The sequence below is a fragment of the Schistocerca gregaria genome, chromosome 5, assembly GCF_023897955.1.
Source record: "Schistocerca gregaria isolate iqSchGreg1 chromosome 5, iqSchGreg1.2, whole genome shotgun sequence".
NCBI lineage: Eukaryota > Metazoa > Arthropoda > Insecta > Orthoptera > Acrididae > Schistocerca > Schistocerca gregaria.
Genome location: NC_064924.1, coordinates 471,303,863 through 471,330,152, shown reverse-complemented (window position 1 = coordinate 471,330,152; position 26,290 = coordinate 471,303,863). Strand labels below are relative to the sequence as shown.

At 36.0% G+C, this 26,290-nt stretch overlaps 1 protein-coding gene across 1 annotated transcript in view; it reads right to left on the bottom strand.

Annotated features, from left to right (window-relative positions):
* Nucleotides 1-26,290, bottom strand: part of LOC126272096 (fatty acid synthase-like) — a 332,645-nt gene that overhangs the window by 130,682 nt on the left and 175,673 nt on the right. Inside the window, exons 16-22 of the mRNA XM_049974674.1 lie at nucleotides 23,275-23,383; nucleotides 17,280-17,531; nucleotides 9,323-9,487; nucleotides 3,985-4,145; nucleotides 3,717-3,875; nucleotides 1,511-1,750; nucleotides 830-1,032 (exon numbers count right to left, since the gene is read on the bottom strand). Of these exons, the coding sequence (XP_049830631.1) occupies nucleotides 830-1,032; nucleotides 1,511-1,750; nucleotides 3,717-3,875; nucleotides 3,985-4,145; nucleotides 9,323-9,487; nucleotides 17,280-17,531; nucleotides 23,275-23,383 (1,289 nt within the window). The remainder of the gene's footprint in view (nucleotides 1-829; nucleotides 1,033-1,510; nucleotides 1,751-3,716; nucleotides 3,876-3,984; nucleotides 4,146-9,322; nucleotides 9,488-17,279; nucleotides 17,532-23,274; nucleotides 23,384-26,290) is intronic.

Here is a 26,290-nt window from a genome sequence, read left to right as displayed (position 1 = left end):
GCTGTGAAAAAAGTGTTCTTGAGGTCAACCTGGGAATCACCATTTACTAAAGGATGCAAAATCCAAACCAGGTCATAAAAGGGGTAGTGAAAGACTTAACAGTTTTATCTTATCATGTTTCCTATTTTTAACTTCAACTTAACGCAACGGGCAAAGGCATTTTCTTATAGCTGATTCTCTCTTAAAATATTGACTTTCTTCCATCAATGAAATTTCTCTTGCATGTTGAGAAGTACAGAATGGGACTTATGAGTAAGGTAATTCTGTCATCAATGCAAATGTTGTTTGAATACCTCAACACTTTACTTGGCATGCTCCTATTGGAGGTAGTATGCCCATGAATTCTGCTGATTTTTGGAAGGACTTACCCACCCAGTAATAGGAAAATGTAACATTTAATGTGGGCTCCAAATCACAGTGCAACATTGTACTTTTCACATTAACAAAAAGTGCCAGAGGTGAAATAAGTGCTAAGTAATACAAAATATCCTAGTACTGAGCAAGGATCAAACCCAAGACCTTTGGATCAGGATTCTGGCATTTAATCACTGAGTCAGCAAGCCACACATGGTTTATATAAGTTGAATGAATGAACTAATCTATTATATTCACTTCTGTGTCTTGGAAGAAAATTGGTTTGAAAAGATGAACATGTATTAGTGGCTCCTGAGATTTCTGGAGATCATCCTCCAGTTGTTCCCAGTTCTGGGTCTGATAGCTAAGTGTTTTCTTTTTGTCTACTACTATCAATTTAGAAGTTGGATATATACTCTCATTCAGCATATATTACACACCTTAAAACTGGAAAAAAATCAGTTTTGATTCTTACCGTATGTTGTTTGAGTTTGTGAGCTTATAAATTATGGAGACAAATGATTCCACTCCACACTGAGGCAAAGCTCTAGATACTACGTACACCCTGTGAGAAGGGCTTGTACATTTTTCAGCAGCAGATTTCAGATTTTGAATCCATTTCTCGGTCTTAGGTACTGCATTTACAAGGCTGCTCCTATTTTGATCAATTTTTCTTTCCTAGAAACATTCAAAGTAATTATTGTTCTACTTAGGTCATTATCATCAGATTAAATAAATATTTGTTTGGCATTTTAGAGTAAAAGTGAGATTGTGTAAATGCATATTGAGGCAACCTTCAGCTGAATAACAGTGTTATGTTTGTCATGGAGAGGCAGATATTCAACACTTTTCATATTCAACATCTTCCTCTAATGGTATTTTCAAAACACTGTGAGTAGGAAACTAGTTTACATTTTGTGTCAAATAATAATTTAACACAATTCAATTAGAGAAATTAACCTAGAAAGTGTATATCTACAAAATTGATCATGCGCAAAATGTTTTCTTTTCAGTCGTGTAAGAGATGAAATCCAAGAGAAAACTGTATTACAATACTTAAATTATGAAAGTAACATCATGCTGAGTGACCTCCTTGTCAGAAATTACTGATATTCTTAATAAAATGCGAATACAGTACTCATGAATATGAACAAACCTTCTTCAACAGCAAGTATTTTTTCCCATTAATACAGTATTGAATCACAGTCACAGTATTTTTTCCTTGTTCCCATGAACTTTTATTGGAAACAACAGCAAGCAAAAACATTTCATTTCCTTGAAGTAATGATTCAGCAGTCATTAAAGAGGTCTCATCTGCTATTACCAAAATGCAGTCTGACAATATTTTTCCTGTAGCTTGTGCATCTTTGAAATCACTAGCTCGATCAATGTCAATCTATGAAAAAGTTATAATAATGATTAATCATGATCTAGTTTTATATTAATAAACACAAATAAACAGTTATTCATTCAAATAATCTACGTAATCATGATTCAGACAAAAAGTCAGAAATTAATGTTAAGAAAAATAGTGAGAAAAGTAGTATCTATTGAAAATAAACTGGGAATTTTTTATGAATTTATTTTCCATTCTTTCAATACCTGTGAGCATAAACTTCATTTATCTTGATTTTTGTCCATAAATTCTTCTGTTTTGCTTAATCTATATGCATAACAAAGAGTATTAATTGGCATTATTGAAACTACCCCATTCTCTGATTTCCCAGTTGCTTAACTGTGAGGAAGGAAATCATTCATAGCATGTCCACTAATATGTCTAACAGAACAGGACTGTCTCCTTAGGTATTACAGAAACAATACCAACTTCAGCAATGACGACTGAAAGACAATGGAAAAAATATCAGCTTGCAAGCTCACAGAACTAGTAATAACTTGAAATGCTTTATATTGTCTTTGAGTACAGGTCTGAGTAGTTCTTATGGCTTCACTTTTGGTTTATAGTTTCCTTTTGTGTCTACCCTAAGCATTTGATGATACTGAACGATTAAGACTGAAAATTTATCTCTGTGTTCTTATGTTGGTCATTATTTCCTTTTCAGGAACTGGCTTGAGATATTTCCCTCCTGATAAACACCATCAGTTCTCATGTTCATATCTATGGCATACATGCGCAGTGAGCTCTTTAAGTTAAAGAATTATTATCATTATTACTATTATTTCTTCAAAATAAGATAAGATACATTATCCATTTATGCAGGTTCATAGTGAGGAGCCCTGTGGTAGTAAAGCAGAAATCAGAAAGCAAAAAATTAATGAGATGTTATTTACAAAAGACCTAATATCCTAACAGTCACGAAATAGATTAAAAGCAAGTATTTCTGAATCTGTTGGAGATAAATAAATAACAAATTTGCACTGTTTGTACATCTGTGAACATGTGTGGTAGTAGAGGATAAATAAATTTGCACTGTTTGTACATCTGTGAACATGTGTGGTAGTAGGGAATAAAAGAACTGGCCCTTCAAAACTAAAAAGTAACTTTACTATGAAACAAACACAAAGCAACAATCAAAATAAAGTCAGTTTGTTCTAAACTGCACGTCTTTGCATACCTGTGAACTCAAAATCTGTTTTTGAGTAACATTCAAAACCATGTTTTTCCACCTTGTGCACTGTATCGTGCTTGCCTGGATATTTCTTGCCATGTTGTCCACAAGATAGGTAATATATGTGAATATGACCATCATCAAGTGTCACATAAATGTCGGTGTTCTCTCGTTCACCATCTTCATACACCATGGTGCTGGGCAGTTTGTACTGTTATTTACAATGGTCACCCAGATGTCAAACTGTTGTTATATAGATGGTTGTGTGCTGTCTGGGTCAATACAGCTCTGCTAGTTTCCTCACGGTAACTACAAGCCACAATTTATAGGTGGCAACCACCAGGTGGTGTAATTGACTGTCTGTGACCACTATGAGGCAGGTCTTCAATGTTTTGTGTCTCACTATAATGACTGAGTAGGTTGTACATCAATTTGGTGAGTACGTTTTGTGCTGACAACCCTCTTGCCACAATGTGACAATGCCTGATGCTTGAAATGACCCTTCATGGCATGTTGACAGATTTACCAGAATAGACAAGCCATATTCTCTCATTGACAATTTGAGAATTTTGTGCTGTACTTAATGGCAAGAAAATGTAGATTTATATTTCCCTCCTTTAAACAGGTAGCTGTACATAAACTTCCTGTGGTCAAAACATTGCTGCAAAATAGGATTTTGCGAAACCTTCTTATCTCTGTATGTATGAATATTTTATTCAAACATACAAACAGTAAAATGCTGATATATCTGGAACAGGAGAAGCATTTTATGTTGTTTGGTTACCGCTAGCTTACCTGTATTTCAGGAAAATTGCTTAATGATGACTGCACAGTTTCAGACAAATTACGATCACTACAGATGTCTTTCACAGTTCCTTTGGTTCTGGATTTTAATTCAGCAGCTTTATTTTCTAGGATAATTTGTAGTGAAACATCTACAAATTCATTTATATTCTGTGTGAAGAAATGTAGTGTTAGTGTTACAACACAGTCTATTTTAAATCAAGATTACAATTACTGTATTACCTCTTAATGCATTTTAGTAAACAGTTGTTTTAAATACCTTAAATGTGGATCTGTTGTGTGATACGAACTTCACACTTCCAAGCTTTAGTACCATTTTCTTTGGAAAACTGCTTGGAGGAACATTTATGTCAGTTCCACATATTTCTAGTCCATCACATTTCACAATATTTAAATGCTTGTGAAATATGGCTTCTGTCTCTGCAAAATGGAAAATACTGGAACTGATTATGAGAAACAAAATAACTACAATGATAAAAACAACAACAACAACAGCTTTAGGTAAATAGTTACTTTTTGATGGCACTACAGGTTTCACTGTTGACATTCTGATAGATCTGTAACAGATTTTACTCTCTCTCTTGTTTATTCTTTACACAATTACTACATATTTTAAATGATTTTATATTATGAATCAGCTTTTTCAATTCAGCTACTTGTTGCAAATTGAACTACATGGTTGCACATTGCATGACAAAAATTTATTGTATCTCAACTTTTATGAGCTTCAGTACCCTGTATAATCATATCCAAATCTATTGCTGGCCACTTCTGTCAATATTATATCATAACGTTGTGTGAAAAATGAGTTCAGGAATCGTGAACTCAGCAACAAAACAACAGCAAAGTTCATGACATATTCAACAGAACAATCAATTTTTGGAAATATAATGTAATTGGATAGATAAAAAATCTTCTCACCAATCAGTGACTGGAGAAAAGTAGTTACTGATAAGAAATGCTGATATGAAAGAAAGTAATATAAATTAGGGCCAGGTTGGTGGCAAAAACCAAGGCACCTAGGTGCCCATTTCACTACATGGGTCATCTAGACCTTAGTGCCTGTTTCACCACACAAGCCATGCAGGTGGCAACTATCATTACAATATGTTCTTGCTTCTCACAACACACCTGGCCTTAAATTCTCCAGCCTCAGCATTTCTTTTCAATAACTAGTTTTCTCCAGCTGTCACTTGGTTAGCAAATTTCTTATCTATTGAATTACATTACATCAACAGATCCACTAGGAATTTATGGAAAGTATAGTATTTTTAGTGACACCACTGGATGTACCTGATGGGTAATACAGATCTGTTGATATGAGTATGTGTAATGTTTCACACATCTGGTGAAGTTGCTTGTGACAGGAACGGGGCCAATATCACAGGCAGGTCACATGACCTTCCACAGTGAGCCAAGTATAAGGTCACTCAGTTTGTGGTCTCTGCTTCAGTTTGAGTTATCCAACTCACAGTGTACTCTTTAGTGCCTACTGTTGCTGCAGTAACAAGTTTTAGTGCCTACTGTTTTCTGTAGGCACCAATAAAATAAAAATGCTATGGGATATAGTTAAGTCAGAGACAGGTAGGACTAGAAATGAGGAGGAACAAATAGCTCTAAAAATAAATGAAACCCTGGTAACAAATGCATGTTGTGTTGCAAACCATTTAAACAAGTATTTTGTCTCTGTTACTGATAGCATGGGGTTGTCAGGTTCAGTAAATAATGCAATGGAATATCTGAGACCAGTGCACACAAGCAATCTCAGTAAAATGGAATTGACACTTACTTCACCCAAAGAAATAGAATCCATCATAAAGTCCTTAAAATCAAAGCATTCTGGTGGTTATGATAACATATCAACAAAGTTAATAAAAGAGAGTTTGAGTGAGCTTTGTCATACCTTAACTTCTTTGTGTAATCAATCACTTGCCACAGGAACATTCCCAGACTGGCTAAAATATGCTGAAGTTATACCTCTCCACAAGAAAGGGGACAAAGAAATGCCATCAAATTACCAAACGCTCTCACTTTTGCCAGCTTTTTCAAAAATATTTGGAAAGGTTATGTTCAAGCGTATACTTAAGCACCTCAGTGAAAATGACATACTGTCAAAGTCACAGTTTGGGTTTCTTAAGGGTTCTGATATTGAGAAAGTTATTTACACTTACAGCAAAAATGTCCATAATTCATTGGGCAAGAAATTAGAGGCAACAGGCATATTCTGTGACCTGTCAAAGGCGTTTGACTGTATGGATCACAGCATTCTTTCAAGTAAATTAAAATATTATTGTGTCACTGGTAGAGCTGCAAAGTGATTTCAGCCATATCTTACTAATAGAAAACAAAGGGTGTCATTACGTAACACTTCAGTAGTAGGCAATCAGACATCATCTTACTGGGAAGAAATTACATGTGGTGTTCCTAAAGGTTCCATACTAGGTCCACCACTGTTTCTTGTCTATATTAATGACCTGTCCTCTGTTACATTACCAGATGCCAAGTTTGTCTTATTTGCAGTTGATACAAACATTGCAATAAATAGTAAATTTTAGAAAGGGCAGCTAATCAAATTTTTACTGACATTAATAAGTAGTTCATAGCCAATTCACTGTCATTAAACATTGAAAAGACCCACTATATGCAGTTCAGAACTTCCAAGAGATTTCCTTCTGGGGTGTGTATAAAATACGATGACATGGAAATAGAAGAAGTTGAGAGTGTAAAAGTCTTGGGATTACAACTAGATAATAAATTCAGTTGGGAGCAACATACTAACGAACTGCTAAAGCACCTAAACAGGTCTGTGTTTGCAATGCGAATTATGTCAGACATAAGAGATATAAAAAAACTGGCATATTTTGCTTATTTTCACTCTTTTATGTCATATGGTATCATATTTTGGGGTAACTCCAAGAACAGAGAAAAAATATTTAGAGTAGAGAAGCGGATAATAATAAGAGTAATGAGTAGTGTAAATCCAAGAACATCATGTCGAAACCTATTCAAAAAATTGGGCATATTAACCACAGCTTCTCAGTTTATTTTTTCCTTAATTAAGTTTGTTGTAAATAATACATCTCTTTTTCCAACTAATTGCTTAGTACACAGTATCCATACTAGGAATAAGAACAATATACATAAAGATTTAAAATCACTTATTCTTGCCCAGAAAGGAGTCCAGTATTCAGCAACGCACATTTTCAAGAAGTTACCATCAACCATTAAGAGTTTAGTTTCAGACAAGGCACAATTTAAGCACAATCTAAAAGAATTTTGGTGGCCAACTCCTTCTACTTCATCCATGAGTTTCTCAACAAGTGCAGTAGACCATTTTAATGAAAATTTATTATACTTTAATGTTTGAAAATACTTGGTTCTAACAGCCAAGTAACTATGTACTGTGTGAATGATGGATGTATGGAAAGCAGATGTAAGTCTTAAGTCTGTAAATAGTGGAAGTTTAATTTTAAATCTTGTACATAATCTGACTGTTCTTAACTGAGGATCACTGAAATGAATAATTTACTTTAATTTTTGACAATACTTGGTTGTAATAGCCGAGAAATGCAAATGTCTGAATGATGGATTTAATGAAAGCAGATGTAAGTATTAAACCTGTAAAAATTTAGAAGTTTAAATTTAATTCATGTACATAATTTTACTGTTTATTGACTGAGGATCACTAAAATTAATGAAACTCAAGTTTTTCTAATTGCATTTTTGTAATGTGTTTATCTGACATGTTCCACACCCAGGAGGATTCCCACTTTTATGGGTCTATGGAATGAATAATTAATCTAATCTAATCTAATCTTTATGGGATAATGAAGAGTTCATTATTTTTAAATCTTATAATCAGATTTCCCTCAAGAAATTTGAGCCTCACCTATGTCTATGATAATGATGGAGTCTGAAGAAATGAATTAAAATCTGTGCCACAGCCAGGACTTGAATCTGAGTCTCATTACTTACTATAGAAGAATGCTAACCATTACACCATCTCAGCACTATGGCTAACACCGCTGCACAGACTACCCAAGTCCAATGCCCTTTCCATCACAAACTTCAGTTCACATCTTCAACTTATTTTCCACTTCGTACATCTAAGAAGGGGAAATTAAGTTGAACATACCAACTGAAATTTGTGTTGGGAGGGCACTGGACTTGGGTAGTCTGTGCAGTAGTTCTAGCCATAGAGTTGTGATGGTGTAATGGTTAGCATTCCTACCTAGAAAGCAAGGAAATGTGGCTTCATGTCCTAGCATGGTACAAATTTTTATTCATTTCTTCAGATTCCATAATTATCATTCATTATTTTGTCCATAGGTACAATTGCTTGGAATTCTAATGATTAACAAAAATCCCCTCAGCTCTATTTATTATCCTACTAAAGGTTTGATTCAGGTTCCTAAGTTGTGCATAGGTCATGATAAACTTGGTCTGTTTGTCATATTTAAAGACCAAATCTAGAAACAATAATCACAAACATTCTGCCAACTGCCTGGAAGAAGTATGGTAAGCAGGCACAGTATACTGTACAGTAAAGAATGCCTTCACTCACAAATATTCAAGCTTAGTTATATTACACATTGCATTTTGTCCTTAATGGTTCAGTGTTACATGTAATTTAGTTCTCATGTCAGTTCTCTTGCTTTGATAGAGGTGAGGAGGTAGAAAAGTGTGTTATATTTTCTAAAAATGGTGACAGATGCACCTCATGATGATATATTCATTCAGGTAACACATGTTTATATATCACTCAGGACAATTTCCAGAGATGATAAGGATTAATCACATGCGAACCTTACTATCTAGTAACATAGTTAAACTATGTCTGCATATGTCCTGTAGTTGTATTATTATCATATTGCTACAAGGTACTATAGAGGAATACATCATTATAATTAAAATTACCAAAATTATTATGCCTGGCAAAATCTTTGTGCCCATTTGGAATATTTTATGATGACATAGTCCTGTTTCTTCCAACAGGTATAGACTCCTGCACTTGGGATGAATATGTAGTAGTATCAGTTTGTTTTGTATGAGCTTAGCACTTAACTGTTGAGCATGAGATGTGCAATGGCTGATTGTTCAAAGCATTCACATGCTCTTGGAACTAGATATTGAATCTTGATTATTATACTTTAGCGAATTAATGAAGTTTCATGCATTACAATTTTTACTGTTTTTGAAGTGTTACAGCATGAAGTTTACTTTAGGGGTCATTTTGAATCTCTTCCATTTGGCTGTACCGTGTCCTGCACCATATTTGTGCAAAATATCCTGCCTTCTTCATTGAAAGTAGATTGTAATATAGGGAATCCATCTTCTGAAAGCTACATATTTGTTACATTCAAATGCTATGAGTTGTAGTTGTAGTTGTAGACATCACAAAAAACATTTATTTCACTTAATTTTTTTAGAGTGGACACAGTAGTTTTTACTCTCTCAGACAAAGTTTGTCTCTTCATTTGCCTGAAATTTTAGACCCAAGTTTCTAAGCCTGAATAAATTTCACTTCGCTACATTTTATTTTTATCTACAAGGCTGTCCCCTCTCCTATCAACAGCAATATGGCAACATAATCTTACCTTCCAAATTCTGTGGCAGTTTTGATGGATTTAAAACTAGCCTTCTAATTGATGAAACATAATGAAGATCCTGGCTGGATTCTGCATTATGTAACATTACTAACTGCAACAAATTTTCTGCAAGTATTGTCCATTTTCCATAAGTCTTTACAGTAGCAATGTATCCTGTAACAAATTTACAGCTATAACCTCATATTTAGTGATTTCAGATACATATTAGTATTACATAGATAATCTGCCTACTTGTTTGAGTAATCACTTGTAAATTGCACTTTACTAGTACATAAATCATTTGTAATACAACAGTTATGGTACAGTACAAGACAATAATATTGATTAATGTTGTGCTATGGTATGATTGATCAAAAGACAACATAATTCCCAAACAAAAAAATTATAAAACACTATATTTATAAACAATACACTGTAAAATTACACCTACAGTTCTATATTCACATGTTTTTTACTCATCACACAGTCATTTCATTTTTACAGTTGATAAATATATATTTTATACAGTTCTGCTCATAACTTCTGTTTATTGTTAATTTACTTAGAGTTTAAATTTTTATCTTCACATTACAAGGAACTCCATTATACTGTAGAAGCATTTTTGTTGCAAGTATTTTTTTTACTGCTCTATAAATTTTAATATATCACTTTCTGACTTCATAATTTGTGTTAAATTATTGTAAACATTTCACCCCTTTCCCACAAATCCAATTGGTTTAACATTGTGGTGTCTGCTGAATGTGTAGATGTTGTCTTCCCCTCATATTGCAGGTATGAGCATTTTCATTTTTAAAAACAAAACCCATCTAACTTTTTCCTAATGAATAACATTAATTTCAGAATATATAAATAAGGCACTAGAGAGTTAAATAAAGGTTTATCAAGAGATTTTTAACAATACAAGTTCCACGTCTCTTGTAGATCTATCCTCTAAAATCACTCATGTTTTTTGGTATACAGGACACAAATAAAGTGCACATAGAAATCTGTGTCCAAATCCATCAACCACTGAGGCTACAGAGCATTGCATTCATAGGAGACAAGGCCTGTCTACACAGTAGCTAGCTCCACCTTCTCCACTGGTGATCGTGGCAACCAGTTGTGATCACTGAATAGCAAACAACATTGCAAGACATTTTACCGAAGGTCCATCAGCATACGAAGTTATATTTGCTGTGAATGGGTGGCCTCTGGCAGGCACCAGGGCCTCTAACTTTGGCGCTCTGTAGCATCATTGGATAATGTTTCCAAACAAAGGTTCCTACATTCGATTTTTTCCTCAAGACACCCTCTACAACATCTCAAAGTTGGTTGCAATATTTCTAGGACACTCTAAATAATACAATGAAACTGCTGAATTTGACACACTGAAAAAGAATTAAACTGAACTTCTTGAAAGAATAGAAGTGGACCTAACTCTGGAGAAAGCTTTAATCTGAACCAGGTGCAGCAGAACATAGACCCACTCATAATCAGAAATTTTGGTCTTAGTGATGTGAGCATACATGAATTTATCTATTTATTTATTGGTTGGGGGAGGAGGGGGGGACTGCTGAATGTATGAATAATCAAACAACCAAACAACAGAAACTTGATGTGTCTTCTTTACAGCAAGTAGCAATCTGTCTTTTCCTACATTGATTGTATGAATAAGCAATTTATAAACTATACTGGGCTTTTGCTTCATAAATTGCTGCATTATTTTAAGATCAGTTATAAATTCAGAAATTTCCACAAGAACCAGGCATATGGGGAAAATTATATCTTTCAATGAGAGAATGTATAGCTTAGCATTTTCTCTAAGGTAATAAATCTTTTATATGTAGCATATAAACCAATACAAAAATTTCAATAGACAGAAAACCCTCCCAAGGAAATCAAGGAATGATATTGTAAGTGGGCAGATGGTGTACAAATCTAAACATTGCAGTGAAATAACTGGCAGAAAACATTCAATATGGAGTCCCATATGCAATTTGAAGTCTACCAAGAAACTTTTAAAAATATTCTGAGAGCTGAATTTTGAACATTCATGGAACGGAGATGACATTAAAGAAATCTAACTGCAGCATTTCACCTTCTTGAATGTGAGTGATATTTTTCCATATTGGCTGTATTTATTTAAACTTATTCTTCATTATGCAATGGAGACAATTAAGTAACAAAGAAGAGGCCTAAACAAACACAGACAAAGTGGGAAAATGCTGCATTCACTCAGTAAATTCATAGCTGTGGTACCCACAATGAAGAAGATTCCAGTTTCTACCATCAAACAGACTTTCAGTTTCTATCATATCATCAAAAGTTCTGGTCTCAACTGCTGAAGTTTGAAGTCATGTGTGCGTGAAGTGTGCCTGCTTATGTAAATGAAGGATGTGTGTTTCTCTGTCATTTTCTGTTGATGGCTGTGGCAAAAAGGTTATGTGTAGGTGTCTTTTAATTGTACCTCTCTGAAGCCCAATGTACCATCTTCATTATAGGTAGCAATAGATCTTTTCCTATAGTGTTGATATTCCAACGTGAAGTTTCCATTGTTTGATACCACCAATAATATTAGATCTGGCAGTCACTTAACAAAATAACAGAATTCAAATTTCTGTTCTCAGGTTTCAATATAAGTGGTAATAAAAATATCAGTGCCATGACCAAAACCCAATTATATGTGTAGAATCATAGAGAAAGTCACAAAGAGTATGACACAATAAAATACAAGAATAAAGGGCTACAATAAAATGGCGGTCATGACCTCATTATACAGAAGTGGGCCACAGACTCATGGAAATACAAATTTCAATAGTGCACTCGCGTAAACAAATCTTCTTCAAACAGATGTGTTCTATAGAAAATAAGATGAGGAACAAAGACATGTATAAACAGTTAACAATGTAATAGGAAACGTAAATAAATTCATGGATCATGTGAGTGATTATTCAATTGATATGCTGTAACTGTTTCCCAATGAAAGCATGTAAATATCAGCTAACTGTCAGGTGAGAACGTGAGGTCATCAATGTGATCTCCAGGAGATGATTATTGTCATTATCACAGTTATTATTATTATTATTATTATTATTGTTAGTAGTAGTAGTAGTAGTAGTAGTAGTGGTAGTAGTAGTAGAAATGTACTGGTATTAGTAGCGTTCAGTACGTCTCTGAGTTGCAGAATTCTTACTTTCTTGCCAGAAGCATCAAATGATGTTGATAACCATCTTTAAAATTTCCACAAGTAAAACATATATTCTCAGAAAGAACATCACACTAATAACAATTACATCATTTCTGTTCTGTGTTATGCATAAAATTTTCCCAAACAAGCAATAATCTGAGATATCTGAGCATGGACAATGTTAATGTAAGAGTTGTTTAAGACAGATCTTGTATATTAAATAAAGTTTCAGATTATTTAGAATAGTGTGACTCACTGTTTTCCAACTATTCACAAATTTAGCATCTACTTCTGCTAATTCTTCTTGCTATATCTACATCTACATCTACATCTACATGACTAATCTGCAATTCACATTTAAGTGCTTGGCAGAGAGTTCATCGAACCACAATCATACTATCTCTCTACTATTCCACTCCCGAACAACGAGCGGGACAAACGAACACCTAAACCTTTCTGTTCGAGCTCTGATTTCTCTTATTTTATTTTGATGATCATTCCTACCTATGTAGGTTGGGCTCAACAAAATATTTTCGCATTCGGAAGAGAAAGTTGGTGACTGAAATTTCGTAAAAAGGTCTCGCCGCGATGAAAAACGTCTATGCTGTAATGACTTCCATCCCAACTCGTGTATCATATCTGCCACACTCTCTCCCCTATAACGTGATAATACAAAACGAGCTGCCCTTTTTTGCACCCTTTCGATGTCCTCCATCAATCCCACCTGGTAAGGATCCCACACCGCGCAGCAATATTCTAACAGAGGACGAACGAGTGTAGTGTAAGCTCTCTCTTTAGTGGACTTGTTGCATCTTCTAAGTGTCCTGCCAATGAAACGCAACCTTTGGCTCACCTTCCCGACAATATTATCTATGTGGTCCTTCCAACTGAAGTTGTTCGTAATTTTAACACCCAGGTACTTAGTTGAATTGACAGCCTTGAGAATTGTACTATTTATCGAGTAATCAAATTCCAACGGATTTCTTTTGGAACTCATGTGGATATAATACAAAGTGTATCAAGAAGAATCATCTGATCTAACACAGTCATAACTATTATGTTATTTGAGATACATGAGATATGTACATGAAACACACACTCTAGGAAAGAGCAAACTCTTGGTTTTATATGGTTCCCACTAGGAAGCAGCATTGTGTACCGACTTCAGTTCTAGTAAGAATGCCATCATGACAACAGAAAGCAATTTGTGTTCTATGTTTTGTGCAGTACAGGTCAGTAATAACTGTTCAATGTGGCTTTCAAACTAGATATGGTGTGGATCCTCATACAGCCAGAGCACCAGATGATGGCATGAACAATTCTGAGAAACAGGTTATTTGTGTAAAGGCAAATTGCTGGACCATGCCCAAGTATCTGATACAGATACTGAATGCATCTGCCATAGTTTCACAAAGAGTCCACAGAAATCCTTTTGCCCTGCAGCTTGACAGCTCAACATGCCCCTGATGCCCACCTGACGTGTGTTGCACCAACATTTACACATGAAACCATACAAAATTCATCTACTGCAAGCTCTTCATGATGGTGACAAAGAAAAACATGTGCATTTCTGTAATTTTGTTCTTGGAAAGATGGAGGATGACAGTTTTCTTCCACACTTAGTGTTTAGTGATGAGTCAACATTCCACTTAGTTGGAAAGGTGAACCATCATAATGTGAGAATATGTGGCATGGAACAACCACATGAGGTTGTACAACATCAGAGGGACTCTCCAAAATTTAATGTGTTTTGTGCAGTTTCATGGGAAAAGAAGTATGGTCCATTTTTCTTAGCAAGAACTCAGAGGAAGCATATGTCTTGATATGCTGGAGAACTTTGTTTCTCCACAGTTGGAGACTGATTTGAACGCCTTCATTTACCAACAGGGTGGGGCATTGCCACACTGGCATCTGAAAGTGTGGGAACTTTTAAATCAAAGGTTACTGAATGATCGATTGGTCACATTGAACCAAATGATTCAGTCTTATATTACTGGCCTCCAAGGTCACTGGACCTGACAGTATGTGATTATTTCTTGTGGGGTTTATGAAGGACTCATTTTATGTGTCTCCATTACCATCAACAATGAATGAACTGAGACATCACATAACACCAGCCATGGAAGCTGTAAATCAAGACATGCTCGCTGCAGTGTGGGAACAAGTTGAATACTGCATTGACATATGCTGTGTATCTCCATGAGGATTAAAAATGTATGAAAAAACTTTTTGAGTTTCCTGTTTATCAACAAATGAAGGTCATTGTCTATGTTTATTAGTTTCAGAAATATAGACATGCCAAATTGGATGATTATGTTTAATACATCCTGTATATGCAGCTGAATACAATTTTTATGAAACTCAGGACAAGGCAGTTCAAAACTTAAAAGACTGTGGAGCTGTCCATCATCAAAATTTTAATAGCATCGAAAATGCACTGCATTTCTCTCAACTATGTCAATGCAGCTCCCCATTCATTCCTGAATGAAATTTTCCAGCCAGTTACAGGTAACTGAATAATAAGAATTTTGTGCAGATGTATTGTTAGCTGGAACAGGTTTTACACCTGTGTGTCTGCATTCATAAATGTAACACTAAAAATGAAAACAGGGTCCACTACCCACAATGTAACCTTACTCCAGCTACAGAAGTAAACAAAGTATGCAGTCATAAAAAAGAATACCTCTCTTGTGAATTAGAGGTAATATGTAATGAAAGTTTTAAAAACAAATTGAAGTCACTTTTGCTTAACAATTCTGCCTAGTTCACAGATGAATTTTTGAACAGGTAGTATTTGTATGAGGTTAGGTTACATTTATCAAGTTTTGTTGTAAATGAAAATTTAAAAAATCTAGTTATACAAATCACCAACATGTAGCCATGTGTTTAAAGAGATAATTTGTCTTATTTGCAAATGTATGGAAACATTCCACAGAACATGTAAAAAACTAAAATCATTATCCAGCTAAAGTAAACTCTCACAGGTAGTGCTGTGCAAGATAAGGTATCAGAACATACTTAACAAACTAATAACAAAACTTAGCCAGAAAATAAAGTTATTTTTCACCGTTATTCTCACCATAATCTGATGCTGAGATTATTTCTTAGAAATAAGTAAAACAGGGACAATATATATAAATAAGAAAATGTAATATAATTTTAATTTACTGCCTGTGGCAAAAGCTTTCATATTATTCTCTTAAGATGTTGCTATAATTACTTACTATTTATGTTATTGAATAAAACCATGTCTGAATGTTAACAGTATTAAGCTCATATTGATAAATTATCTCTGTTTTAATGAGTTGTAGATTTTTATGCTCATATATTGGGTTGGTGCATAAGTTCACAGCTGTTTTCCATGTGTTAAATAACCATAAAAGGCACACATAACAGAGACTTTAGTCATCATCATCAACAGTGACTTTAGTCATCATAACATATTTTCCTTCCACTATTTACAACAGTCTGCCAATGCTGGGGTAACTTTTCATTCTGCAACCATAGAAATCACCTGGTTTTGAGAAAATAACTCGTTGAGCCTTGTTCGGAATGCATTTTCATCTGGAAAGGAAGTTCCTTCAATATTGGTCACTAGAGAGTGAAAAAGCTGAAAAGCTGAAGGTGCAGTTGGGCATCATTGGAGAGTCATTTCAAGCAGTCTTCCTGGTCATTGTTCTTGGATTTTGTCTGCAAGACATCTCTGTTGTTAGTAAATGCTGGTTACTCCCAGGGAAGCAATCCATAGTACACTACTAGATGCATAACATTATCTTTTGTGGATGCACATAGGTGTTTGTATGGGCAATTGTTGCTTTATTTTGATTCAGCCATTCCTTCCTTTCCCTTAATTTAGCATTACCAGTAATGAGAAAGGATAGGAAAGGTTGGTATCATCCATGAGCCAACTGAAGACAAGCTAGGAGAGATGGATATATGGCCATCCACAGATTTTCAAGATTTTGGCTTAGAACATGCAGTACCCATACACCTGCTTTTTCAACCTTCCCCATTGAATGCAAATGTCGCATGCCGGTGGCATGAACACAGTTCATCACATTTGTCAGTTCTCAAGTGCAGTGACATGGATCATTGTGGATTAATGCGTCAAAATGATCTTCATTTAATCCAAAAGGTCTTCAAGAGTGTGGAAAGTCACTAACATCAAAACGATCCTTCTTAAAATGAGACAACAATTTTGTTGCTGTGCTTTGTCCAGTTGCTTTATCCCCATACATGGCGCAAATATTTCTGGCTGCCTCTGCTGCTGTTACCCATCTACTGAACTCAAACATAAGAATATGTCAGCAATGTTCCAAATTCTCCATTTGGCACTCCATTTTCTAGTATCCAGAGCTCCACTAAATATCTCTAAATCACAAAATGACAATATGTAAACTCAAATGCAAACAGTGAACTACAAACAAAAAATGTCAATTGATTAACGAATAGCAACCAGAATACCAAATGCAAAACAAAAATTGTACTAATTTATGCACCAACCTAATACAATGAACTCAAGGAATTTGTCATAGGAATAGCCTGTATGAAATTCTGTTCATTTCTGGTATGTATCATTTTGGTTTCAAATGTAAATAACTTAGAAATAAGTACCATTCAAGAAATATTTCAGAAAGCTAGAAGAAATGTATGAACAAATATTAATTGGGTTCCAATAATTGCACACATGTTTCTAAAACTGTGCAAGGATTTTTGTTCTTACTTATACTAACATGTAATATTCATCATTAACTATGAACATGGCTGGACATTACTTACCTGTATCATTTACCACCATAGAGTTTATAGCTCGGAATTTACCACTATACTGATGGTCACGGTGTTTAAATTCAGTGTAAATATCATCTTCAGTCAGTTTAGTACCAGTATTGGCTATTCTGGGCAAGGAACTGAACTGTTTATCAATGTCCTCAGGTAAAATAATTTGGCCTGTTACAATTAGCTGTCCATTCTCAATAAATTCAAACTTCCCACTTCCTTTTTTAATTAGAAGCATGAACTTCAAAGTGCCTGTAAACAAATATATACAATAAAAATTAGATGCTTTAAATGAGAATGAAGACAAAGGAATAACATGTATAACACAATACAGACAAACATCAAACAGTGGAAAGTGCAGGATGCAAGAACAACAATATTATGAAAAGGATAGATTGACACTCATGACATAGAGGAGATGTTGAGTTACACACAGGCACAATGAAAAGAGTGTTATATATTTAATCTTTTGCCAAATGGCCTTCTTTTGAAATAGAAACCACACAGACATTCACACAAGCACAACTCACACTTCACCAATGTCTCTGCCCACTGAGGTCACATTGTGGAATGCAAGTGTAGCTGATAGAAGCACCAATTTGGCATGAATGGTGAGCGTAAGGAAGAAGCATGGGGTGGGCAGGGGGAGGAATAACTGTTTAGGTATGGGTAAAGGTACAGTGCTGCAGAGAAGAGGAAAAAGGACTGTGAGTGAGGTGGCAGAATAGAAGGCTGTGTAGTGCTACAATGGAAGCGGAAGCGGATAGTTAGGTGGAGCTCATGGACTAGCAAAGATTGAGGCCAGGAGAGTTATGGGAATGTGGGATATGCTGCAAGGAGCATTCACACCTGCACAATTCAGAGAAGCTAGTGTTGGTGAGATGTATCCAGATGGCCCAGTTTTGTGAAGCAGTCATTGAAATGAAGCACATTGTGCCTTGCAGTATGTTTAGCAACTCGGTGGTCCAGCTGCCTCTTGGCCACAGCTGTCAATGGCCATTTACATGGACAGACAACTTGTTAGTTGTCATGTCTGAACAGAAAGCAGCATAGTGGTTACAGCTTAGGTTGTAGATCACATTAGTTCTTTCATAGGTAGCCCTGACTTTGATAGGATAGGAGATGCCTGTGACTGGACAAGGGCAGATGGTGGTGGGTGGATGTATGGGACAAGTCTTGCATCCAGGTTTTATTGCAGCCACACCACATTGCTGCTCCCATGAGGCATAGTTTTTGTCTGCAGTCCAGCCACAGTTGCTGGAGACAGTGGTCATGTGTGTGAATTGTTTTCATGTGAAAATGGGTGTGTTTTCTGTTTTGGAAGAAGACCTCTTGGCCAAAAGTGTAAAAGCATAGCAGTATTCCCACTGTGCCTGTTGGCAATTCAATGTTATACAATACAGACAAAGCAATATGTGACAGACTGGCACACAAACAAAACAATGGATATCAGACAAGACTCAAATTTTCATACACACAAATGCACACATGTGCACATCTGCATCAGTTCTGATGTTTTGCTACCATGAAACCACCTAATAAGATAACCTTCTTGACATCTCAGTTATCATTGTCACCATCTTACCTTCCATCTTGCACCTTATGTCCTCTAGTGGAACTAGTAGTGCCAATACGAGGATGCGAATAAGGTTTGCTTTAAATGCGAGCTGTAATGATCATGAGTATTAGGTATCTTTCAGATTGGACATTGTGAGTTTAGTTAGTCAAGAATACATTTAAGATGACAAAGACACCTTTATCAATACCTCACTGAGTTTGAGTGAGGTTGTGTAATAGGGCTACAAGAAAATGGATGTTCCTTTTGCGATATTGCAGAAAGACTTGGCACAAATATAGCCACTGTGCCAGATGGTTGGCAGCAGTGGTCAAGAGAATATAGGGTCACAAGAACACCGGGCTCCAGACAACCACATGGCACTGCTCACAGGGAAGATCTTCGAGTTTGGTGTAAGGCTCTGGTACATCGTGTTGCATCTGCTGCAGGTATTTGAGCAGCAGGTGGCACCACAGTGACACAACAAGCTGTTACAAATCGATTACTTCAAGGACAGCTCTGAAACAGATGCACTGTAGTGTACATGCCACTGATACAAACCACTGTCATCTGCAACTTGAGTGGTGTCAAGTGAGAGCTCATTGAAGGGTAGGGTGCAGATCTGCTGTGTTTTCTGATGAAAGATGGCGCCTTGATGCCAGTAATGGCTGTGTTTGTTTAGAAGGATGCCTGTTGAGGGCATGCATGCAGCCTGTTTGCATACTAGACACACTGCACTTATACCTGGAGTTACAGTCTGGTGTGCAATTTTGCATTACAGCAGGAGCACTCGTGTGGTTATCCCACACACCCTGATACCAAATTTGTAGGTCAATCTGCTGATTTGACCTGTTGTGCTGCCATTCATAAACAGCATTCTAGGGAATGTTTTCCAATAGGATAACTCACCCATATATCACTGTTACAACCTAACATGATCTATTAAATGTCAAAATGTTGCCTTGGCCTGCTTAATTATCTGATCTGTCCCCAGTCAACGCATATGAGACATCATTGGAAGACAACTCCAGGGTCATCCACAAGCAGCATTAACCATATCTGTATTGATTGACCAAGTGCAACAGATGTGGAACTCCATCTCACAAACTGACATCTGGCAGCACCTGTACAATACAATGCATGCATGTTTGCATGCTTGTGTTCAATATTCTGGCAGTTAGACCTGTTATTACTGAACCAGCATTTCACATTTGCAATGGCTTATCTCTTACTTAAATTATCTGTGATCTTGCAGTGTTAACCACTTAAATATATTATATATACAACTGTATTCCCAAATTTCATTACTTTACATTAATTATTTTTTGATGTTGTGATTTTTTTCATCAGTCTACAAACACAGTGAAGAGTAATGACTCACAATCTGCTGGTACAGTGTAATGTGCAGTGCACTAACTCAGATGACAGGAAGGTGATCCAGATTTGGATGTGATTGGAAAATGAAACTGACGACTGTCATGAAGGGAAGGGCTTACAGGCACAAAGTTAAACAAAATACAAATACTTGAGTGCAGCGGAGCCCATAATCAGACAGGGCAAATGCTAACAAAAAGATAATGAAGAATACTCCTGTAACACATCATTGGCGTATACCTGAAGTCGGTTTACTGTTTAAAGATTTCTCTCCATGAAGAACAACATGGTATGTTCAGTGTTTCAAGGAGCTCTTCAGTCCAGTCACAAAAATGGTCTGATATACCATAAATATGTAATTTGTTCATTAGGCAGCAGTGTTGAACTGCATCAAAGACCTTCTGGAAGTCAAGAAACACAGCACCAACCCAGCACAGGTATTGCTGCCTTCTGTGTCTCACGAACAGACAGTGAGCTGCGTTTTACATGACCCATTGTAGAATTTGTGCTAGTTCCCACAGAGGAAAGAATTTCACACAATCCTTAGCAAGATTTATGTAGATTTCTGCAGAAGATATTTTCAGTCTCCAGAAGGGTCACAACATGTGAATGTAGGACGTGTTCCAAAATTCTACACATAGACAGATGTCAGTGATATAGTCCTATAGTTGTGTTTGTCTGTTTAACAATTCTTATTGAATGTGGGAATGACGTGCTCATTTTTACAATCATCTGGAATGCTTCATTCTTCCAGTGACCTAGTGCAGACTGCTGCTAGAAGAGCATATTTGGTGAAAAATCATATAGGTATCCAAACAAACCAAGGGAGCTCTCCTTTGTCTTAACTTGTTTTAGTTGAATTTCTATCCTGCAGTCACTTATTTCCAAATCTATCATTCCTGCATCCATTCAATCATTTAAAGGAGGTACCACAGTACTATCTTCCATGAAACAATTGTGGAAAAACAAATTTAGTTTTCAGCCTTCTCTCCACCATCTGGGAACCACAGTACTATCTTCCACAAAACAATTGTGGAAAAACAAATTTAGTTTTCAGCCTTCTCTCTACCATCTGCCATTTTGATACCATTATGGTCACTGAGTATCTGGACAAATGGTTCTCATCCATTTACTGATTTAACATTACATCCGAATCTTTAAGGAATTTCTTTCAGGCTGGTAATTTGACTTTTACTTCCAAATTTATTTTGCATGTGGTTCTATAGGCTGCTTTGGACTTCATTCAGTTTTTGTTTGTCAACAACACTTTGGCTATTGCAGTGAAGCTCTCATGGCTTTGTGGTAGTTTCTAGTACAGCTGTTAACCCATGGTTAATCTTTCCTATGCCTTACAACTTTGCTTGACACTTCCTGGTCTGAGGTTTAATATAGGACACTTTTGAAGTTTGAAAATTCAGGATTTTCAATTTCAGAGATGAATGTTTAATGTTAGCTACTCAGGTAATCTGAAATCCATTTTCTATTGCATTTACTGAGCAGAAGTATGATTCTCCCTTTCTTTCTTTCCAGTCCTGCTGACACCCACCATCAGTGACAATAAAAGCCTTATGATCACTTAAACTCTGCTCATTTTCCTGATTAATGGCTCGAGAGAATTATCAGATAAGGCATTTAACTTGATTAGGAAATTTACATGCAGCCCTGTGCAAGTTATCACTGAAACATTCTATAATAATATGCCATTACTGTTCATGACACATGGGGTCTATATTAGCATACAGCTATCATGTTTGTTCCATCTACAACATTTATCTTCACCCAAATTATTTCACATTTAGAGTCTGTAATAACCTTACTAAATATTACTGCTATGAAAATGCTTCCATTAGTCATGTCCAACCTATGTTTTTGCTATAAACTGCAATCATAATTTAGAATTTCACTTCTATTAATAATTGGTTTAGCCAGCTTTCTGCCCTTTGCACTATGTGGACATTATAAACATTTATAAGGAGGACTAGTTCTGGTACCTTTCCACGCATTACCTAATAATGCATTCACATTCTCTTTCTCCAGTTTGGTATGACAAATATTTATCTCTTTTGTTATGAGACTGCTATTCTTCTCTTTCTGAAATCAGAACATTTATCAGGCCTTTCCCCTCTATCCTAAAAAACCTACTCATGCAATCCACATGTACTGTGCTACACTAGACACTAGTAGACAATTCCTGTGTGTAGTGCACCCATATCCTGTTAAGTGGAGTGTTACAATCCCCCAACTGATAAGAGAGGTAGAGAAATTTGGGTGCACCCATACTTCGCAGCCAACATAGCCTCTTCAACACTTCTGACCAAAAGCTCTCAGCAAGCATACAGAGTGGACATCACATTCCCTTTCTGGACTAACTGTGATTTTCCTAACAGGCTCCATTATCTACCTAATGGAACTCCCAATGACCAGAAAACTGACCCTCTGCACTTGTCCGGACATTTCAGGAATACTGGCCCAATTACAACTGACGATGTGTTCCATACTGACTTGGATGTACTTTCAGCAAGAGGAAGATCTAAAGCCTGTCTTAGAGATGTAAGAAGATAGATGACCAGCCTTCTATCTAGAGATTTGTAACCCCCATTAATGTTGTTGCATCTGATTCTCAGCCATTGATTCTAGATTCAACATGGAGAGCCTCCAAGAGGTAAGGTCTACTTTTTTCCAAGAGATCTAATATATTTCCATTGTCAGTGGGCTTCCACATTATGTGATCTCTGCTCACCATTTCTGCTTTCCTCTTGGAAGAAAGAGATTTATCATCAGCATTGGCTGTTTTGTCTCCTAAATGTAAATATTATGGATGCTTTCTGTTTCTGACATTTTTAATAATTTTCTGAATTGAATTTTACTTTTTAGATAATACGTTTTCTGCCCATAAAGTGTAAATAAAACTTCTTTGCTTAATAATAACAATAACAATATTAAGAGTAATAACAATAGTAATAATCATAATGATGAATAACAAATTTATTTTCTGACTGAATTCTGAACATTAAAGATGAAATATAGGTCAGAAAAAAATATGGTGATTACTTAATGGGAACAAACCTGTTCTTGGTAAAATAACAATTCGATGAATGAAGACATTTTCAAAGACAGCAGGCACATTGTCATTTGGCTGCTCCATAACATACATTAGTCGCTGTAGTGCTATTTTCTGAAATAAATATTGCGTAATTACTACAGAATAATCACAATTATATCACAGAACAATGATCACATGGTAAAATAATGTTACTAACTTATCTCATTTCTGCAAATCATATAGAATATATCAATAAGCTTTATCAGCAAATGCATGTAATTGTGTGTATCTAAGGAAAGGCAGGAGTTTACTGCTTGGACTCAAATCAGACTATTAGGTGCTGTTAGTATCACATTACTATTTGTAATCATATTTAAGTACCAGCTACCACTATCATCTTTAAGACACAATAGAATTCATAATGACACGCACAGTCACTCACTATATGGTGAGTAGCAACTTTCCTTCTCTGGCATTGTTATATTCCATCCTGGATTTTCCATTGTTTGATTTCTTACCATTAAATGGTTTTATGGTATTAAAACACACACACACACACACACACACACACACACACACACACACACACACACACACACACACACACACAAACTATAATTTTTGATTTTCTATTGTTTTCTTGTGACTACATTATTATTCACTGAAACTCATATCTCCTTATGGTTTTTCACGTATGAAAATTGATGTGGCCAGTACAATCTTAGGGAAGTAACTGTTAGATCCCATGCATTGATTAAATTGGAACTTCTATAATTGTTTACAAGGTTATTCAACAGTTGCTTTACAATACTCTCCTTGATTAAACTATCCCAGAAATTTACAGTCTTCATTATGATATTTCATCTTATTATCTCATTAAATAAAACTCAGAACTAAAAAAAAAATAATAAGATGACCATCTCAGTTATAAGAACTCATTGTTATGAGGACATTAGTGCCAATAATGGGAAGCCTTATGTAACTAAGAAGGTGACAATAGTTGCTACTTATTTTCCTTTACACTGACTTCTTGTTTTGTGGTTTTCTCTTTTACTTTTGATTTATCCAACATAGGACATCAAGCTGTAGTCTCTCATTTATTTATTGATTCTCCATAAACAAGCACAACATTTATTTTTGGACTGTGGGTATACTTTACACTTTCTGTCATAACTTTGTGAGAATAGTTACAAACATAAAAACGACTATTTATCTTAATCGCTAGTACTTACAAATACTATTCTTACAAATGATAATATTCTACTCCTGTGAAAGGAATTCTTTAATACCATAAAACCATTTAATGGTAAGAAATCAAACAATGGAAAATCTAAGATGGTATATAACAATGCCAGAGAAGGAAAGTTGCTACTCACCATATAGTGGAAATGCTGAGTCGCGATAGGCACAACAAAAAGATTCACACAATTATAGCTTTCAGCCATCAAGGCCTTAGTCAGCAGTACACACACACACACACACACACACACACACACACACACACACACACACACGTGTAAATGCCAGATGTGTGTGCAATTTGTGTTGTGTGTGTGTGTGTGTGTGTGTGTGTGTGTGTGTGTGTGTGTGTGTGTGTGCCGAAAGCTATAATTGTGTGAATCTTTTTGTTGTGCCTATTGCAACTCTCCGCTATATGGTGAGTAGCAACTTTCCTTCTCTGGTATTGTTTAATGGTAAGAAACTTCTTCAAGCAATTTGAAAGAAGCTTCCAATTGAGCATTTTAAATTTTTTCTAAGTTTGTCACAAAATTTGATCTCCTTGTAGCAGAAGCTAATGTCTGCACTTTTTTTTGTTAGGTCTTTCAAAATATAATCAAAGTCTCTCCAATATTATAAGTATGTAAATTTCTCTTAAGAATATTGTAATGCTTGTATTTTAAATTAGTCGAATAATTTGGTAAATTTACTAGTGACCTGTCCAAACTTCACATGTGTAGCACTAAGTATCTATGGCTGGACGACTTGTTCAACATAATGTCACCACTTTCATATAACTTAGATGACTTAAGCAGTGCATGCCAGGAGAGTTCTCAGGAGTCGCAAATGTTATCTGTTCCATAGAGGGCCAGTCTAAAGCCGGAGAGACACCAGCCACCATCTGGAGCACTAAGCTGAGAGGTGCACCAGAGGTATCAAAACTGTAAGATATCTCTACAGGACATATCACAATTAGTAACAGCCAGTTGGTGTTTCAAGCAGAGAGGGAATAAGGGGAACCCAAGGGCAAAAGCAGAACTAACACAGATGAAGGTGTATGAGGGAAAGGAGGGGGAGGGGGGAAGCAAATGATAAGTTGCTTGTGTGAGAAAATGTTCTCAAAGGTGGTTCCATGTTTGATTAGTGTTTGGATTGACTTCTCATGGCAATTATGGGAGCTGTAAACTACTTCACTGATCAGTCATCTCACTGCAGCGCCAGTTTGGCATGTATTACAACCATCTGCCAGCTGCCCTGATTGCAGCGCTAGTGTGGTGCAGTCCACCCAGCTGCAAAACGATCAGCTCAAGTTATGTTCACTTGCCAGTCAGCTGAGCCCAGCACCAGGCAAAGTGATCTACATTTCCTTTAAACCCATTTTGAGCATTTCTGAACGTAGCGTCACTACGACACACCCTCTGCCACACATCATTGACTGTGCGCATCCTCTGCCACAAAACATTGGTACAAAAGACCCTTTATATTGCAACACTGGTGTGAAGCACTTTCCATTATGGAACATTGGTTTAAATCACTCACTGCCATGAACAATCAGTATGGAGCACCCTCCACCTCAGGACATAGTACAAAGCACCCTGTATCACACAATGGTTTGAAGTGCTCTCTACCATTCAGTATTGGTATAGAGCGCCCTCTGTCATGCTGCATTCTTACACAGCACCTCCTGCAATGCAACACTGATGTGAAGCATGCAACATTGGTACAAAGCACCTTCTGCTATGAAACATCATAACAAAAGCACCCTTTGCCACAAAAACTGATATGAAGCACCCTCTGTCACACAACACTGGTACAAAGAGC